This window comes from Pangasianodon hypophthalmus, chromosome 27 (assembly GCF_027358585.1).
Source record: "Pangasianodon hypophthalmus isolate fPanHyp1 chromosome 27, fPanHyp1.pri, whole genome shotgun sequence".
Classification (NCBI taxonomy): Eukaryota; Metazoa; Chordata; class Actinopteri; order Siluriformes; family Pangasiidae; genus Pangasianodon; species Pangasianodon hypophthalmus.
The window spans coordinates 5,703,841-5,715,853 of NC_069736.1; the positions used below are offsets into that span (position 1 = coordinate 5,703,841).

The window sequence follows — 12,013 nt, forward strand, 5'->3', positions numbered from 1 at the left end:
TAGAATGTGATGCTCACCAGGGCTGTCTCCATCTTTCTCCATGGGTCTGCGTATCGTCCTAGTTTTGGTTGGTAGCTCTGGGGCCTGCTGTATGGAGCCAAGTGTCAGCTTCTTACCCTTCTTCCCCAGTTCTTTCTCCACCTCTGCCAAAGGTAAAATATTGTGTCATTAGCTACACTGGGAAAATCAAACACAAAGCATGCTTGCTCAGTAGTAAGAGATACTGATATACCGTCTGAGATGCTAGATTCCTGAAACATAGTTTCAAACGCTTGATGGGTCTCAGCAAAGGATGGCCTCTCTGCTGGGTTCCATTTCCAACCTGTAAGCCAAAAACAATTCAATCTGATATTGCAGTGTTCTTTGCCTCAAATGAAATAAATGTATATCATTTCTAATATAATACAAAGTTACTCACAGGCTCTCATTAGTTCATAGACCTTCTCTGGGCATCCCTCAGGTCTGTCCATGCGATAGTCCTTCTCAAGTAGCTCATACACTTGAGACAAATCAATCCCAGGGTATGGGGACATCCCATAGGTGGCAATCTCCCATAGCAGCACTCCAAAAGCTGAGTCACCAACACCACAATTAGTTCAACAATACTTTTATGCAAAGTCACAAGAGCAGATATCTTACAAGAAGCAGTCATTCGCTCACCCCATACATCTGATTTGATTGAGAATTTATTATATGCCAGGCTTTCTGGTGCAGTCCATTTGATAGGAAACTTGGCTCCAGCGTGAGCTGTGTATGTGTCTCCCGTCATCAGACGACTCAAACCAAAATCTGCTACCTTCACCAAGTGGTTCTCCCCAACCAAGCAGTTGCGGGCAGCCAAGTCCCTGGAGGAGGAAGACATGATGAAAGTGCTTAAGTTAGACCAAGGCTTTCATGAGAATTCAATCTTTTAAATAAGGTCCCTTGGTATTTTTTTCATTTAGTACAAAGGAGGAATATCTGGAAATTAGAGACTATTATACATGGTGGAATAACACTGTGCTCGTCAATCTGCTATAAAACTTGCCACAACAAGAGTGCTCCAGTCAGGGTTACTATACACTTAAATGTCACAAGGAACGCTAACCAAACTACCCCATTTACTAAAACCACAAAGTATGCATGCCATAATCATAAAGGAATGCACTGAGAACTAAGCAATGCTAAGAGCAAACAAAAAAGTATGTTCCTGTTCACAATATTAATACTTTTAAAAAGAAGGCCTGAGAACACTGCACTGTATTGTATTTTTAGTCTCTATTTTGAAGGTTTCTCTTGCCTGTGAATAAAATTCTTCTTCTCCAAGTACTCCATTGCAGAGGAAATCTGAGTGGCCATGTAGAGCAGCACCACAGCATTGACCTCCTCGCGGTTACACTCACGCAGGTAGTCCAGTAGGTTACCATGGGTCATGAACTCTGTGATGATGTAGAAGGGAGGCTCCCGTGTACAAACACCTGAGATAATAACATCTGATTAGCCTACAAGATGCTGGTATGCTTACGTAACAGGCAGGCTCATTATAAAAGTAATTCCATCTGATTTTTATTGTAATCAATGAATAAAGAGATCAAACCAAGGCTCTTTAATTAAATTTTTTTTAAAAATTGGTCTCAGGACCAGACATACCTAATAGTTGGACCAAATTGGGATGTTTGATTTCTTTCATGACTGCAGCCTCCTTCAGGAACTCTTCTACCTCCATTGTGTCCTCCTACAGGATTATGAAAAATAGAAAATATAGTGGTCTTTTGGTTCTGCCATCATAATCAAACAATTTCTGTAGAGACAGTCCAATAGAAGTAACCGTAACCTTGCCAATGCAAACACACTATGCATTGTGTTTGCAAAACGACACAGGCTTTACTAACCTTTAGTGTTTTCACAGCAACAGTGAGATTGTACTTTTTCCAGACTCCCTCGTACACCTCTCCATACTGGCCTCCACCCAGCTTGTGTTTCATAGTAATGTCTGTGCGCTCCATTTCCCACTTGTCGTAGTTGGGTGAGACACCGTAGATCGTAGGCTTGTTGCGTTTGGGTGCTGGGTAGTGTAGTGTCGTGATGAGGCCGTCTGCTACGGTGGAATGGTGATGCACCAACTCAGCCAGTGTGTTGAAACGACTCTCTGATGATACATAAAGCTGTGCAAGAGATAAATGGAATAAATTAGGACAGTGGTTCTCTAACCTCACATACAGGGACCTTTATAATCACAGTGTAGATTTATTTTATGAACATTCAAGGTTCTTTATTTGTCACATATATATTACATATATGTGATGTAATGTAGTGAAACATTTTTCCTTAGTTCCACATCCCTCAGTGCAACAATGAACAAAACCAACATCGAACTAGATATATATACACATAATATGTATGTCTATATGTATGAAATATGCATATACATAAGACCAACTATACAAATATTAGTGCTTAATGTATAATCTAGTCTGTTTATACAAGCCATTACATTTATTTAAGTTAATAAGCTTCAGATCAGGAAATAAACCATTTCCTATAGGTAACACACAAGTTCAGAGTCAATTAGGCTTATAGATATAAATGCCACAGTACTGCTGAATTCTTGATTCTGAATGGTCAGAAGCTGTTGATTAATTTTCTATAACAGCAGCTCTGACAGGCTGCAAGTTTTATATGAATAGACTCTTAATATTATCTTTTCTATAGTAGCAACTCACACAGAGACTTGTACGGTAGACACATTATATAAATGTGTGTTACATGTCTAATTGCATTTTTATTTATTTAGCATTTTTGGAAGGAGTCTCCAGTGTTAGTGCTTTGTAACAATCAGAGGTAAAGTTCCTGTAAAGGAAAGTCTTCAGGATGCAGGGCTTTACAGTATCTCTACAAACTGACATGCTGCTTTTTTGTCTTAATAACTTCAAGAGGGAGAAAAAAAGAGAGGCTGGTATAGGGAATTACTGTTGTGATTACAGGCTAACTTGTTTCATAGATGTTCCACAACACTAAATGTAACTATAAATGGACAAAAAGTATTCCTCTTTAATTAATGAAAACTGCAGTGGTATGACAGCAACAAAACACTTTGGGAAGTGCTGTTGTTGGAAAATAATCAACTTTGGAATGGTAACTACATCACACCACCCTGTTGATTGATTATTTTCCTATAAGAGCATTTCCTATTCCTTCCTGTAGTGTAAAAGAAAATATAGTAATAAAATCTCTGACTCCGTTATTCAGCTTCCTTGGACTTAGCACAGTCCAGACAGTCTAATTTTATGCTTTATCAGATATAACTCATAGCATGCTGCAGGGAGTAAATTTAAGGAGTTCTAATCATTTGTGCACAGGTCTGAAAACACTCTGTGAGTAACTGTATACCTGACATCAGTATGAGTAACATGATGACTATTATCATGACAAAAAAATGAAGTGACACACAGCTTAAAGATGAAGTTCCTGGAATGAGGTAATCATAGCTGGGCCTATAAAAGCCACTAGAATTACAGAATCCAATAAATCAAGAAGGATCCAGACTACCACTGAATTAATCACCCGGTGTTTTGTGCACCAAAGTCAGTTGAGATTAATTGAAAACGGGTGACTGCTTAAAGGGGTTCAACTGAGCGAGGGGGAAGTGCATCATCTCTCCACTGCAGGCATTCCTCTCATACCCACCATTCCTCAGCCTCACCTCAGCATGCTGAGCAATGCAGAGCAGTGACATGCTCGCATCACATACACACGCACGCACACACACACACACACACACACATGCACACGCACACGCACACACACACACACACACAGAGCATTCTTTATTGGTGATAAAACTGTAACTGCTGAAATGTATCCAGCCTCCCTGCAATTTTGTAGGCCAGAGAAGATTGTCTGGAGAAGCAGACTGGTGTGTGAAAATGCATCTTAGGCTTAGTGCACTCACAGGGAAGCATCGAGATAAAAACTAGACTGACGGCCTTAAATTCAGCTGATGCTCTTATAGGGTGCATCATGCTGGAAAGTATGTATAAAATTAATGGGAAAGTCCTCTCTCTATACAATAAGCAAGTATAAACCACTGAAACACCCCAAATCATTTTTAACTTTTTTCAATCCATGAGACAACCTATGCACAATAAATTACAATTTTTAATGCTACTAAAATGGCTTCAGAACATTTCTACACATTTACACTCATTTAAATATCAAGGGTTAGAAATATACTTGAATCTGCAATTTGAAAATGCCCCCCGTGTCCGCCCGCCATCCCAAACATGGCTTAGACATCAACATGTTGTGATGCATTGTGGATACTGAATTGCTGATAAATCGACATAATTAACACCGAAAATCTACACAACTTAAAAAAAAAAAAGAAAAAAAAAAAAAAAAAAAAAAAAAAAAATCACCCCAAGTGCTCTGACTGAGAAATAATTATTAATAATTAATAAGGAAGGAATAAAATACTTGGGAACATGCTCTTTTAGAAAAATAATCAATGACTGGGTAGTGTGATGGAAAACCTACTGACTGATAAAAAGCACTGACACTGGAGACGCCTTCCATAAATGTAAATAAATGTCTCCTTACTGAAACCTTCACCACATCAACGATCATACGTTTTTCTGTGTTAACAAGAAGACCCTGTGCATTAGCTGTTGGTACTATGGTACAGATAATGTATTAGAATGAGCACATTAATATAAATCTGTGATTTGAATTACCGGTAGCACTATCCTCAGAGCTTCTGACCAATCAGAATCAAGAATTCAACAGCACTGTGTTATACGTGGAATGTGGGAAGCAGCAGACTGTGCGCTCTCGTGTTCTCACCTTGCCGTCAGAGGCTGTATTGATGCGGTAGTGGTAGACTCGACCCTCGTAGCGTAGTGAGATGGAACGCTGGCCCGGGCTGCTCTCACTCTCTCGCACCAGGAAGCTGCCGTTGATGCCGCTGCTGAGCAGATACTCGGCGGCGTTGCGGGACACTGGCCCGTGGTACCAGCTGTGCTTCTCCAAACTGTTGACAGGAGTGATATAGTTGCTGGGCACCCAGCCCTGACCATTCTTGGTCTGCGCTTCACACCACTCGCCATTGTGATTGTAACCTAGCACTCGCAGCTTCTCTCCTAATAAACCAGACAATGTCAAAGAAACTCATCACACAAAGAAATGATGGATTTTATTTGGATTCAGCACAAACACAAATATACATGTAACATAATTTAACTTTGTGTATGTCTATGTAACAAAAACCTGGAGAATCTACTTCATTTAAAGATTACATATCTATTTTCTACAATCCTTTAGTCAACCCAGACTAAATCTGTGCCCATGGTGTAGTAGAAGTACATTCTGCAAGAGAACACTGCCTGCTATCTAACATTAACAAGAAACACCACACAAGTTTGACTCATATTACATCCGGACATGACAGAGAAGAGACTAATGGAGAGTCTGATGTGGTAGGAGTGTAACTCCTGTATACTAATTGCATCATGATAACCTTTACCACAACGTACAAGTTTTTCCATGCATCATGACAAAGTCACTGCAGTCTGAAAACTCATCGAAGAGACTGCACTGCCTTTTATCTCAGATGATGTTTCCTTTTTATTAGACAAACTATTTTCACTTACAGTTCTAACAATACTCAAATACATATACAGTTATACATATCTACATCTTACTGCAAATACTAATTTACATTAACATATACAATAATTTCCAACAAGGTATGTGCTGGATATAAGATCATTAGCCATCAATCTATCTATCTGTTTACACTTAAGTGAATTATGAGCCATGAAAATTCCTTTTAGACAAAATAACTTCAACCAAAATGGACAAAACATAAGAGTTATTGTAGGAAACACTGATATTCAGAACCACTGATTTGTAACTAAATTGTTTTCTCTCTTTATACACAACATCTTCATTTCCGTGGTTACACAACTTGGCTGTACAAACTTAGCGTCATTGAATTCCTGAACTTGTCCTGAAACCAACGACCCCTCATTTGTCTCTCTACAACCGTCCAATGTTTTGTGCAACTCCCAGCTCTTTCAGCTATTCATATAAAGCATATTATTCAGCAACCACAATGAAAATAACAGGAGAGGTTTGTAGTAACGAGAGTTAAAGAATGCAACTCTGCACACACAGATAGGCCCTGACATTTTAAGGGGATAAAAGAATTTTAAAAAGATCTCATATCTTTGGAAAATAAGTGTCATTTGATAGTAATGTAATCCAACTGTGCTTTCATCATCCAACACCTCTGGATGAACAATAAAAACATGTATGTGGAAGACGTGAGGTAGAATAGTACTGAATTAATTTCAGCTTAGACATGAACACAAATTTAATTTATAAATAAAGACTGAATGTGTTGTTCACTGCTACAGGTTTTTAGCTAGAAATACTAGCCTGTCCAATGCCTCTGGTAAACTTAACACACGTTTTTTTGTGAGACATCTGATCAAAACAAAACAACAAAAATCACTTTCACGCTGCAGAGGATGTGACACCTTTTTCTGTTCTGAGGAATTTTCTCTCTATTATTTTTAAGACAGCTGCATTAATAATGAACACATATGCTAACACTGTCAAATTTACTGTTTGTTTTACGAGTGTATGGCTAGATTTCTTCTTGCTTTCCATCTGTGGAGTAAAAGCCACACATTGTTACCTAGCAGACTGAAATAGAAATCTTCTATAGGTGATGGAAATAACGTCAAATGTTAAATATCGATACCGAAAAAAAATTCTGAACTACATTTCTCGTTATACGCTCCAAGCCTGCTTGCAAATTCAGAGCTACGAAATTTCTATCATACTTAAAGTGAATGCTCAGCATTTTTAGTGTGGTGTTTTCATAGGCCAAACCACACTAAATGTTACAAAAGTTTAGGTAACACTGATTTTCTGTGTACTCATGTGTGTATATTGATAAATGTCAATCACACATATAAATTATCAAGCATGATCAGAGCACAGCTGATTTACATCTAGTGGTGCCCATAAAACTCTATAAAAGCTTACAGAGAGCTGAAAACAACAAAATGAAAACTAAATGGTGAAAAAGCGTGTTTAAATGCGGAGTGTGCTATAACTTCCAGTAATGCAGCTCAGCCATTGCAGCGAGACACACTACCACTTCCTGCTTTTAATAAGGTGCCATTACTTTTGTCCTAATTGAGAGGCTAGTCTTATTTGTCTTAATCTATAGATTTGTTCTGGATCACTTTCTTTCAAGTCACTAATACAAAACGAGATTAAATTTCATTAAATGTCTGTGTGTGCAATTGAAATAAATAAGCCGTTTAAATTTGACAGTGTAATGCGTATATAAAATTGCGTATATAAAAACTCACGCCAATTATGTGATTTGAAGCAGAGCAATCGAGATTCACATTAGTGAGTCTACTCATATGTAGGATATGAACATTTTTTGAAATTTGTAATTGGATTTTCATTTGTTTTCTTGTGTAAATACTTTTACGAACAATTTGTGAATAAATTCATGAGGCTCTATGATCACAAAATTCCAATCAATCAGGGCAAGACATGCTCGCTGAAGAAGACGATCCTCTACTCGGTCAGTATGTATTCTCTTTATACATTTTCCCTTTATATACATTTTTATTGCTATACTTTTTTGTTTTACACTTTATATAATTTCAGAGCTCAAAAGCTGAAACTGTTTACTTTTGTGGTCCCATTGTGGTATAAACTTGAGCTACACACTGGTCTGTAGAAGTCTCCACACTGATACTGTGATTATTTTAATTTCTGCTAGTATGAATGGTGCTTTTACAAAACCACCAACATTCTGCATCTATTCCATGCAGTTAATCTTGTCATGTAAACTCAGGAAAATTAAAAAGCATGAAGTAGGAGCTCTCCACATGAAAAGCCATGACTAGCCTGGCCACAGCTGCAGCTGCCATATTGTTTTTCAGCGAGTCGAGTGGAAAGAACGCATAAGTTGCACGTGATAAAGGAAGCAGAGGGGAGATAGAGAATGTGAGGTAAATATGTGGATTTCCAGACAGTGACGTCACTCAGCTGCCCAGAATGGACATGCTGGGCCGCTCACTTAACTCCTCAACAAACAAACTGTCCAGTGCGCTCTTTCATTCAGAGAGAATGGTTTAGATTTCAGTAAGGGATTCTGAGGAGTGTGTTTATGGGTAACATTTCATCAGATCCTGTAAAAAGGAGAACAGAACTAGAACAAACTTAGAAAAACAGCTAGTTCAGTACTGTCACTGAGGTGCACGACTATTAATGAATATTAAGATTTCTGTATTTCTGGGTTACTAAAATATTCCTACTTTTTTTCTCAAACTGCTCTCACTACTCAAACCTACACATGACTATTAGCACAAAAACAATGGTGCAATCCAATCTGTCGCTCCAAACTGAAGTGGAAAACTTTTACTTTAATGGGCCCTTCAAAACACATTACTGAAGGGAACAACTGATGGACACTTTGCTCTTGTGAGTCTGCATGCCGTCTTTCCTTTGAATGGAAAAACTGATAAACTACAAGGTTACTTGTAAATGTAGGTCAAGTATAAGTATTAAACATATTGAGGTTACTTTTTGTAGTAAACTGTACCTCAAAAGAATAAAACAGTGGAGGTTAGTGCTGTATCAAATAAGGTCTATGGTACAGATTTCAAATTTTTATTACTACATCAGGAAACATTTTAAAGCTCGTTTGCAAATACACACTTTACAAAATAAGACTAAAATTGGGGTTGGCTTTTGCTGCTTCTTTCTTGCCGTTCTCATTGTGTAGACTATAGCCTTTGGAGAAACTAGGAGTTTATACATTCACAAACACTTCAGAATGGACTACAGCTATAATTACACAACACCCTGCTGTCTTACCTTTAGTGATGCTGAGTGTGTTGTCACCACTCGCTACAAAGTCGTACAGTGCTACAAACAGATTGGGGTCATTTTCACTGGGTCCTGCCAACAGGTTCTCTTTAGAGTTCCAGCGCGCCGCCTCAGACAGACCAGAGGGCTCAAAATCCGGTCGCTGAAGAGCTTCTGTAAAAAAAAAAAAAAGAAAAAAAAAATGCAAAACAAACAGACCAATGAATAAGTAGGAATACAAACAAGCAAACAACAAATAAACAACTTAGAAACTTGTAGAGTTAAATCAGCTTTCTTAGCCATAACCACGGTCTCATTTATTCCTCTGACTAATAATGAAGAATTTTCTAAATGTAAACAGCCTTCAGTGATATCCCTAAACCACCATCTTCAAGGCATCTTCTACAACTAACACACTGCATCAGTCTAATAATCTAAACCTGATAAACCACCAAAATCAAAAACCTCGTTCATGTATTCAATTAACCTGGGAAACTTTATTATTCTTACATTAACAATGATCTTATTTGTTCTTATCTTCTAACAGTATGAAGCTTAATGGAGCATCATCTGATGTTGAAAAACATGTTTTGCATGATGAGACATAAGAATGAGGTCTGGCAAGGAAATGAGGCAGCGTTAGTGGAAGATAAACAAATGACAGAGAACTGGCTGTGATTTTCCTGTTAGTCAAAAACCAGGCAAACAAGGGCTGGATATTCTCACATCAGAGAAATGTAAATCCTCCCCAGTTTGTCGAATTTAAGGTACAGTACGTAACTTTGGGGGATTTAGGGATGTTGAGGAATATCTGGACAAGCTGAGCAAATCCCTTCACTCTCAATAACAGTAACAGAGCCAGCGATCCAAAACACAGAGCTGAGTTAAAATACCAAATCATGCAGCAGACACGACTGAGCTCTGAAGACTGAAGTCAACCAAATATACACATATCAGCTAGCCAATCTTAACTAGCCAGCTGAAACAACTACAAAAAAACAACTAAATTTCACAAGTTGAACAGATTAGACCAAGAATATTTATGGTTTGCACAATAACAACTTGTGCAATATCATTTTTACCTGCTCAAGATATTCCATTAAAAAATCACAATAAACAATTTAATCGTCCAGAACCGATAGCCGAAAAAAAGACAAAAAAAAAACCCCAAGCATTTCTACCATTTCAGGTTTAAGCAGAGTACGTGAGGGCATAATAATATTATTAGCTGTGTAGTCAGGAACTGCTTGGTGGCAGAGGCAAGAGGCAATCGCAAAAAAGTCAGCTAGATGACATTTTCTCTGTGAATCTGCTGCTGCTCAAAGTGTTTGAATGCATCTGAGCGTTGACCGAGGAAGAACTTTCTAATTATCAACATTATCATTATTTGTAAAGTGGTAGATTTGACACTTAAAATTTTCATCCTTTTTCACTTTCAGCGGAAAACTGAGATGTTCCAGGAAATGTCAAATAATATCAAAGAGTTCAGATTACCTGCGCAAATCATTCCAGATTCACATGTCAACTGGCTCATCTCTTGTTTTATTAAGGAGAAAAAGTCTGCTCTTTTTGGCATATTTTTGAGCAATAATTCGTACTAACGTACTCTGAGCTCCTAAGCAAAATGCATAAAAATCGTCAGATCTGGTATTCAGACTAAACATCACTGGATATTGTGCCAGTGTAGTATCGTGTAAATTAAACTGAAGTACGTTATACCACACAAGATTAATCTGGATTGCTGTGTTCGGATCACTACCAATAATTTACACACGTTTACTGAAATGAATTTTAAAAATTATTATCAGAATGATTTAGCGATGCAAAAACACTTAAAACTGAACACTTAAAGTGAAACAGACATAAAAATAACTCCTATTAGAACTATCTATACAAACACTTAACATTTCTGCTTATAAGGTTTAAATTGTAACAATTCCTCTACAACAGAATTTCTCCATTAATCCTCTTCAGAGGATTAAACTCCAGCCACCTCTCAATAACTAGACTAATATTTATCTTTAGTTTGTTAGAGCTTTGTCATGCTGCCGTTTTCTTTGCTAGCTCTTTGTAGTTTTAGTATTGTTTTGACATGACCACAGTAGAGGATAAAGGGATTTGACCTTCACGGATATTGTTCCATGTTCCTCCACTTCCTCTAATAATGACACAGGGTTAATGCTGGCTTCACGGTCACTCATTGTAACCAGACTTTCTTTTGTGTCTAAGTTGGTGGGATGATGTTTGGCATATGGGTAGGAAAACTTGAGCCAAATTCGACCAATAGCTCAGAATTTCTATTACTATTTTAGGTTTTTCGAGGTGACTCACGTCACTGCAAGAACGTTGTATTTCAGAGGTCAGTGTACATCTGGTCATTTCATTTCCGGTTTAAAAACTTTAGGCGATTTTCATTTTTGTTTCTGTTCAAGTGAATCTAAAGAACTATTTCTTTTTAACCAACTCATGACATGGATCATAACCATATAAATTTACCACTTAAACTGGAAATAAACCATAAAACAAAATATTCTGTTTCAAAAATATGTGCTGCTCTAAAACGATTAAAAGTAGTTACATGAAAACTACATCCTGCAGTTAGCAACCTACACGGTATTGTAATATAGCTGTGATTATTAGTAAGAATAATTGATATTTATAGAATAAAGACATATTTCATAACATGTTTTTTTTTCTTAACTGTTACTGAATTGTAAAAGCCACATGAGGATTACACATGGCCTGGAGCATTAGCATAGCTCAGCGATGGTCTTCTATATTGCTACACAACATTCATACAGTAAAACATACATGTGAAGCAAGAATACAGTACAAACTTATTAAATTAACAACAATTACAACAACATATCTTCCTAAAGCTGATGTGTGATCATACTGACGCCTTTATAAACTATATAATGTGCTTCAGCATTCATCTTGCTGCTGTGTGTGGAAAATCTGGATACATAAAATTGGATGAATTTGATTGAATAAATAAAAACCTAACCTCTAATTCCCTTAATTAGTTTATTATTTGGTTCTAGAACAAACTAAGATTTCTTGTTTTTTAGATTAAAATCAACAAGAAAAAAAATGAGAACAACTCATTGAATGCAAATTGAATGTATAGGTA

General features: G+C 37.3%; 1 protein-coding gene across 2 annotated transcripts in view; it reads right to left on the minus strand.

Moving 5' to 3' along the window:
* abl1 (c-abl oncogene 1, non-receptor tyrosine kinase) overlaps positions 1 to 12,013 on the minus strand; it is a 35,072-nt gene that overhangs the window by 5,205 nt on the left and 17,854 nt on the right. For both annotated transcript variants that reach the window (XM_026921658.3, XM_034300760.2), the window contains exons 2-10: positions 8,890 to 9,054; positions 4,822 to 5,117; positions 1,872 to 2,144; positions 1,630 to 1,714; positions 1,280 to 1,457; positions 661 to 845; positions 419 to 571; positions 233 to 322; positions 18 to 143 (exon numbers count right to left, since the gene is read on the minus strand). In XM_026921658.3, the coding sequence (XP_026777459.1) occupies positions 18 to 143; positions 233 to 322; positions 419 to 571; positions 661 to 845; positions 1,280 to 1,457; positions 1,630 to 1,714; positions 1,872 to 2,144; positions 4,822 to 5,117; positions 8,890 to 9,054 (1,551 nt within the window). The remainder of the gene's footprint in view (positions 1 to 17; positions 144 to 232; positions 323 to 418; positions 572 to 660; positions 846 to 1,279; positions 1,458 to 1,629; positions 1,715 to 1,871; positions 2,145 to 4,821; positions 5,118 to 8,889; positions 9,055 to 12,013) is intronic.